Source organism: Centroberyx affinis, unplaced genomic scaffold, assembly GCF_046629955.1.
Source record: "Centroberyx affinis isolate AG114_WGS23_722 - 3 ecotype Tasmania unplaced genomic scaffold, CSIRO-AGI_Caff_v1 ptg008814l_1, whole genome shotgun sequence".
Classification (NCBI taxonomy): Eukaryota; Metazoa; Chordata; class Actinopteri; order Beryciformes; family Berycidae; genus Centroberyx; species Centroberyx affinis.
Window position 1 is genome coordinate 6725 of NW_027284327.1, and position 8504 is coordinate 15228.

At 40.3% G+C, this 8504-nt stretch overlaps 1 protein-coding gene across 1 annotated transcript; it reads left to right on the plus strand.

The window, feature by feature from the left end:
* Window positions 1-3269: 3269 nt before the first annotated feature.
* Window positions 3270-8496, plus strand: LOC139640260 (interferon alpha/beta receptor 1-like; the record flags this gene model as incomplete). Its single annotated transcript, XM_071514444.1, has 4 exons — window positions 3270-3489; window positions 4785-4899; window positions 6900-7069; window positions 8354-8496. Coding segments are annotated over exons 1-4 (480 nt in total), but the record flags the coding sequence as incomplete, so codon positions are not given.
* Between the last annotated feature and the right edge of the window lie 8 nt (window positions 8497-8504).

Sequence of the window (8504 nt, forward strand, 5' to 3'; positions counted from 1 at the left end):
TGTTGTATTTTAAAAGCTTGTTATATTATCCATTGTGTCAAATCTCCATCTGAAAAGTAACTAAAGCTGTCAAATAAATGTAGTGGAGTAGAAAGTACAATATTTCCCTCTGAAATGTAGTGGAGTGGAAGTATAAAGTAGCATCAAATGGAAATACTCAAGTAAAGTACAAGTATCTCAAAATTGTACTTAAGTACAGTACTTGAGTAAATGTACTTAGTTACTTTCCACCACTGTTCATAGTTAAAGTCATTTATAGTTAAAATTCAAGTTACATGTTGCAGAGTCCCTTTCCATACTTTTGCTGTTTGTTACTGATTTATTTATCTTTTATTCTTGGAAGTATATGTAGAAGTCTTGTTGGGATTTCTATGAGAGTGACTGATGGGAGATAGTGGTTTCAACATGTATACGACCATCAAATCCATGTTATCATCTCATTTTGTTGTGGAAAGGCATTCAGACTTGCACAACAGTCATTTCTCATTTTACACTGACCACACCTAACCTCACATCACACTGCCAGTTCTGTAATTGATGTTAATGCATTACCTTCTCACATCAATCCTAAAATGACCATTACTGCACCAATGTTCCCCTGCACTTAACTTTGTTTTGCTATATTTAAAATATCAGTCTGTTTCTCTCTATCGAATTGCTCTCATTTTCTGTTCCCCCATGTTTTCATACTTGCTCTTAAAACATCTATATTTAAAATGTAATACTAGCTCTCAAATGGTATGTTTCTATAATAAATGCATCTTTCTAAAAAAAAAAAAAACAGTGCAATCTAACCATGATAAATGTATTTACTCCACAGAACTGCCCATCAAATGGCAGAAAACCTGAGTATTATAGAAATTCAATATATTTTCTCTATAGAAATTCATTTTTTTCGGAACTTTTCGATGTTTTCAATACCTTGTAAACAAATACACTCCAATACAAATGTTCATACACATTTCTTTTTCGATGCGACACATTCTTCCGTTTCCCCCGCTCATTAAAGAGACAGTTTTTATTAGCTATTCCCGGTGAATATATAATATACTAACAGAATGAAGGAAAGGCTGTACACACTGTGGCTTTATTAAGATCAGAGCTCACTGCACTTCAGAGGGAAGGAGGGAAGAGGACACCAACTAAACTCAGACACATTTACATCACATTTACATTTTATGGAAATCAGATGATGGCTTGTTGTGCCACAGTTTGTCAGTTGGTTGGTTTTCTGTCTCTGAAGCCATTTCCTGGCTGTTCTTTTTGTTCCCAAGTAGCATCATGGTCTTTATAAATTGCAGGGATATTTGATGTGTGGCAGTATATGGTTTTAACTAAAATAACTTGAAAGAAACAGTTTTGAATCTGTTTTTAAATTCTCTTCTGCCTCTTTACACACACACTCACACACACACACTGTCTCAGATCTTCAGTATGTCTTGTCCCTTCTTTGTTGGTCCATCTTATGTTTTTTCTGACTTTATTTTTTGTCTTTTACGTTTTGACTTTGTTTATTCCATTTTGCCAGTTGCCAAAGATTCCAAAACTGCCAATCGCATCGTCTCTTACCTTCAAACATCAGGATAACTGTCTAAACTCTCCTGTGATTGGTCAGGGGAACCGCAGAGTGTCTATCGGTGTCCAATCATCTTGTTTTCAGAGGAGAAAGTCGAAGCAGTGGGAATATTTCCAGCGAGGAAACTTCTCTGGAGCTTTTCTCATCTCAGCCAGTTTAATAATGCATCAGCACCGAACACTTTTATACTACAAAAAACTTACAACATTTTTTCACCTGGGACTACTGTTGGAATGGGAATGAATACTTCCATTTTTTTTAAAAATTATTTTATTATTATTATTATGTGTGTTACGTTATTCTCCCTGGTGAATTCTCTCTGGCTTTGTAATGTTAAAGCCCAATGTTAGAGCCTCGATGTCTGTCGAGAGGAGAGAAAAGAGAGGAGAGGAGAGAAAAGAGAGGAGAGGAGAGAGGAGAGACGCTGCTTTGAATTTTTGGCGAAAAAAAATAGACAAGACGAGGTCAAAGTCAAGTTGAACAATTTCATTTCCATGTTTGGAGTCATCTGAGCAGAGCAACACTGTCAGGCAGAGGTGTCAACTTTGCTCCAGTCTCAAGTCAAGTCCCAAGTCTAGATTACCAAGTCAAGTCCAAGTCAAGTCCATGTCAGTGATGGGAATTACGGCTCTTTGAAGGGAGCCGGGTTCCCTTCGTTATTTTTTCTATTTTTTAGGGGGCGGGGGTTACTAGGTTTATATGCGAAATAATCACTAGGATAATGATAGGGTAAGATTTGGATCAGATTCAAACTAAGGCATCCCACCAATATAAGTTCATTTCGCATGTGTGGTCTAGGTTCAGCAGCACTAAATGACTCGTATTGCCAGACCTGATGTCAATGATCTGCATTGTAAACATTACACAAGGTGACGCCATCTCCCTCTGCTTTGTCAGTGAATTCACTACTTTGAATTTATCCTCTGTATGAAATGTGTTATGTAAATAAAGTTGCCTTGCCTTGAATGCAATTCATGCAACACTTAATATTAGAAAACTTCTATTGGCACAATAAAAAAACAAGTCTAATGAATTTTTGTACCAAATCAAGTCCAAGTCAAATCCATGTCATTAATGTCAAGTCTCAAGTCTAAATGTAGAACAGCAAGTCAAGTCAGAACAAAGCAAGAGTCCAGTATCAATTTAATATCTTAAAGAAAACTAAATATCTAGGACTTTTCAATGCAATATGGTTTTAATAGGATAAAAACTTGGTAAGAGCATCATGAGTTTGATTTCTAGAATCAGTTTCAACTTCAATAAATTCAATCATTCCATACAAATTCAGAAAACAGAATTTAAATTCAGTCGTCTGCTGGAACAAATCTCATCACTTTCAATCTAAGTCATTTACACAAACACAAGATCTCAAGTCAAGACTTTAGAAACCTTTTCAAGTCATCAGAGTACAAGTCAGAGTCAAGTCCCAAGTCACCAGAACCCAAGCCAAGTCAAGCCTCAAGTCTTCTCTTCATGCATCAAGTCAAGACCCAAGCAATTCAAACTGTGACTCGAATCTGACTCCAGTCCAAGTCATGTGACTCGAATCCCCATCAGTTTTAGATTAAATGATGGATCGGTTTGGGTATGGACCGACCAAACATGGATTTAGCAACACTGAGCTGCTAAACTCAGGCTTTGCCTTTAAGCAAGTAAGGGGGCGTTTCAGGAAGTTTTCGGCACACAGTTGACGTCCGCCGTGGAGCCTCAAGAAGCAGCTCATTCCAAATTTGGCTTACTCCCCTCTGCTTGACATTTTGGGGAATTGTCTGTCTGTCAGATGTAGGTCAGAAGACGGCTTACAGTTAGTGATGGCTATTCTGCCGCAAAATCTCTTCGCGGATTCGTTGCATCATGTGAAATGGCATTAGCGATGATTTACGTTGTGGTGTTGATCCAGCTCGTCGGTCAAGGTAAAGTCGGTTTCGTTTTTAGCTGGCTGTAACGGCTATTAGGCAATATCCTTTGTGTGTGTGTGTGTGTGCGTGTGTATAAGGGAGTAATGGAGGCATAGCTAACCATAGCTTAAACCCAAACATAGCCCTGAGAAAGAGCTGTTCACTTTTATATGAAAAGAGCAGACTCTATTACAAAATCGGACACTTTAATGCTGCCTTGCTTATCGGCAAAGCTACACACCTCGGGCAACGCGACTTTAATACTTTTCGGAATTCATAGGGGCTTCTGGTAAATTCGGCATATAGTTTATCCACCAAACTGCAATTAATTCCGCCCCAGCGGTGTATTGTGGTGGGAGAAGTTTATGGGAATAACCTGCGCACCAGTTATAAAAGTTAAAATTTTAGCGAAACTACAGCATCTTGGTCTATTGAGTGTATGCCGAAATTGAGAGTGGACAGTAACTATCTTTATAAAGTCTTAAGTCAATTTCTAGGAGATGTACAAATTTGCCTATAAGGAAAGCAATATTAAATAGCCAGATTTTTGAGACGGCTTTGGCGTAAACGTCACGTCAATTACATACAACAGAATGGAACGTGTCTGGGGCTAGAGGTCTTCACGGGTCTACCCGGACCCTCGGATCCGAGACCCGACCTCGGACCCGTACGGGTTCGGGTCCACTTTTTATTACGGCCAATCGGGTCTATTACCGCGGGTCCCGGGTCTGTTTATCATTATGTGTAATACCCATCCACGGTAATACCCGAGTGGATCCGAGAAGTGATCAGCGCTGATCACGTGACGAGACGAGAAACGCGTGGGAGCGCTGTGGGCTACCTGGCACACATCTGACTAACCTTTTTGCTGTTTAAGTTTTCCGTCTCTTCAGTTGATTTAATTGGGTTCCAGAGTAAACTGTGGTTTGATGTAAACACAGGAAAATACTCAGCATTTAAGATGTGTACTTTGAATGGATCGAGGTGTCAGGATGCATGAAAATAAACCAAAATAAATGTATTTTATCAAAAACTTACAGCTGGCTACTTTACCTCTTTGGCTGGCTATTCAATGTGCTTGTGGAAAATCCTATATCCTGAATCCTATTATTCAAGTATGACAAATTATAGACTTATATGGAAGTTGACATTTTCATGGTTGTTTAAAAGCAGAGGTCTACTTGCCCCCCCCCCCCCCATGGCTTCAGTCATGTTTCAGCCCTGATCTTTTTTTTTTTTGCTTTAACCCCTGAATTGAAGTATCACATGTATGTCGTCTTACTCGCCGTTGTGTCCGTCCCCGTCTCCAGCTGTCCTGTGTGAGGACCTGCCGCCGCCGAGAGACGTCCACGCCGACCCGTTACTGAGCTGGACTCCGGCACCCGAGCACAGAAACGCTACAACCTACACCGCCCAGTACCGCAGGTGAGGGCAGAGCGGGGCGTGAACAAGCGAACACACTTCCTCCTAGTATGATGCAACTAAGAAACCTGAAAACCTGAAACCAAACAGCTCTTGTCGCATGAAAAAGGAAAAGGTGTCGGCTCTTTGTTTCCTTTGCTTTGTGTCTTTTTTTTTTTTTTTAATTACCTAGATCGGCGGTTCCCAAACTTTTTCCCAAACTTTTTAGGCAACTGGGGGTAGCTGGGGAATTTTGGAAATATTCCAAATTGGAAACTTTCCATGGGAATTATGGGAATTTATGGGAATTAATGGGAATTAATGGGAATTAACTGGGAATTGAGGGTAATTTAATGGAAAGGTATCATATCCAAGCATAAATATTTGTTTTGTTATAAGCAGACATCCATCCAAAATAATACAATTAAAACAGATTTATTTGTAAGTAGAACTTTATCAAGTGTTAAATATTTTATTGAACAATCAATTCTTTCATTGAAGAACAAAAACATGAATGTTGAGTTGCATGTAGGGGGCGTGGCCTCAATAGCCCTGCAGTAAGCAGTGTGCTATGTGTGCATGTGATTGAGGAATAGCATAGATATTCAACTGTACTTGCATGATATCTGGTTGTTTTAGTCAGGATTATGCTAAAATATATTTCCCCCCAACTATATTTAAGTTCCCTATTAAGAGCATACCTTCAATTTAGTAAATTCCTGGTTTATTCCCGTTTATTCCCATAAATTCCCGTTAATTCCCATGGAAAGTTTCCAACTTTGAAAATTCCTGGAATTTTGCAACCCTACCCCCAATCAAAAAAAACAAAAAACTGCAACATAGCCTATTTATAGCCGCATTAAAGGCATCAAGTTTAATCATGCAGAAATAATCAGAACACACATAACAAAATATTCAAGAGATCACAACAATGCTCTCTCACATTCAAATGAAACTGAAACTGCAACAAAGTTTCAGTAAATTGCAACAAAGTGACGCACAAGTGTCACTTTTAAAGAGCAAAGAGGATGAGAGGAGGACACACACACACACACACACACAGGCTCGGAGGCCCATCATGAGAGGAGATGGGGGGGGGGGGGGGAAATGCTGTCATATTCTCAGCCGCATTAAAGAGAAATTGCATCAAGTTTAAATTACAATTAACCATACATAACATAGCGGTTAGGGAAATTAGAACACCAGTAATGTGAATCAAATTGCAATAAAGTTACACACGATCCACCAAGTAAAGAACAAAGAGAATGACACGTGCAGAGGCTCAGAAACAAACATGGACAAAAAGAGGATCCCACAAAGAGAATCCCACTTGAAGAAATGACAGTGTAATGGTGTAATTATTAGACCATTACAGTTTTCCTCTTGCGAATCCCTGACCTAGAATATAATATGAGATGACAATGTCTTTTCCTTCCAAAAGGCCTCTAATATGGCACGCTCCTATAAGATTTCCACCAGTGTGGGTTCTTTAAGGCCGATACCGGTTTCAGTAGTTTTTGTGCTGAAGCTGCAGATTGCCGATATCCAGTAGCTTTAAATTTAGATTTGACTAAAAAATGCCTCATGTGTGAAATAAGTGTTTTCTTAAAATTAGCCATGTTCATGAAATCTGCTCAAGTGTAGTTACAACTTTTAAGTCTCTAAAAGCCAAGGGAAGAACTTTGTCTTCATCAATTCAGGAACCATATTAACATATAACAATAATAATAATGATAATAAATCTGATATGTTGTCTTACTTATTCACCTTTTCTATTCTTTTTATGTTATATTTATGTGTAATTGTCTTGTATTGTTTTTACCTGCTATGGACCTCTTTTTTTTAAGATGAGTCTTGAATGAAGTTTGAATTGAATAATAATAATAATGATAGTAATAATAATAATAATAATGATGATCCTAACCCGGTTTGTGCCATGCTCTTGGACCGGTTTCACCTACTGATACCGGACTGATACAGCTCCTCCTCCTGCGAGTCAACCGCCTTTGTTCCCTCGTCCTCAGGTTTGACACCCGTGGGTGGCGGGACGTTCCGGCCTGCGTCCAGACTGAGCTCACTTCCTGTGATGTCACGGCCGTCGAGGCGAAGGCGGAGCACGGCTGTGTGGAGCTGCGCGTCCGAGCGGAGGAACGCGGCCTGACCTCCGGACCGGTCGAAGCCTGTAGCGAGCAGGGTGAGAAACCAAGACCTGCAGTGAAGATCCAGGCAACATGCAGAAATCCGCTGGTTGCTGGAAACACACTGCAAGCAACTTAGTTGATGGGTTGCTGAGTCGCAGATTGCTCATAACTAGGGCTGGGCGATATATCAATATTATATCGATATCGTGATATGAGACTAGATATCGTCTTAGATTTTGGATATGGTAATATCGTGATATGGCATAAGTGTCTTTTCCTGGTTTTAAAGGCTGCATTACAGTAAAGTGATGTCATTTTCTGTACTTACCAGACTGTTCTAGCTGTTCTATTATTTGCCTTTACCCACTTAGTCATTATATCCACATTACTGATGATTATTTATCAAAAATCTCATTGTGTAAATATTTTGTGAAAGCACCAATAGTCATCCCTACAATTTTGTCAATATCGATATCGAGGTATTTGGTCAAAAATATTGTGATATTTGATTTTGTCCATATCGCCCAGCCCTACTTACAACCGAACATGTAGCCCACTTCGTAGAAAATACCGAGATATATATCGTGTATCGTCATTCAGTCTAAAAATACCGAGATATGATTTTTGGTCCATATCGCCCAGCCCTACTCATAACACAGATTTCCGCTGCTTTGGCATCACCATTCATAAAGTTGCATCGTTTTGATGAGTTAACAAGCGCTAAGTAGGTCGCATTCATCGAAAAATAAACAGATAAAAACTCACTTCGCTCTTCCTTGTCCCTTCCCCTGATTGGTTTCACAATAATACAGATTGAAACATTTAAAGAGCAATTTCGGCTTGTAAACTCAGCATGATTTATTGCAGGTTACTGTGTCTTTAATGTGAGGTCGGTGAAAACGTTTCGGGTTAATGAGCCGTAACGACGGTGAACTGTCACTGACACGTCACTTTGGTCCCCAAAAAGAAAAAGATTCTACTTCCAACACTGATTGTAGTGTCACTGCTGGATAATTCTTGATTTCATGATGGACATCAAAAAAATCAATTTGTGCTCAGCATGTGGAAGGATGGAATCTCTCATGGCATTTCTGCTTTATTGGATAGTTTTACAGTGGAGTGGAGGGGGGGGGTGACATGCAACATAGGCCACCCTGCAGTCATAATCGATATCATGCACCATCAAAAACCGAACAAACAACCCCCCCCCCTCCGCATTAGAAATCAACAGCAAGCCTCTCCTGACTAAATGAAAAACCGTCACACTGGATCGCCGAGGGTGTTCGGACTCGCGCAGCTGAAGTCTCCCGGTCTTGTGTTTGCTCCCGGCCCTCCAGGTGGTCCCTGCAGCCCCGCGGTGGCGCTGAGCGCGCGGCCGGGGCGCCTGACCGTCCAGCTGAGCAGAAACCACAGCCTGGCTCTGGAGTACAGTGACCACGCTCAGCACGTGGTCTACTACGGCAGGGAGCAGGAGCCGCTACAGGTGAG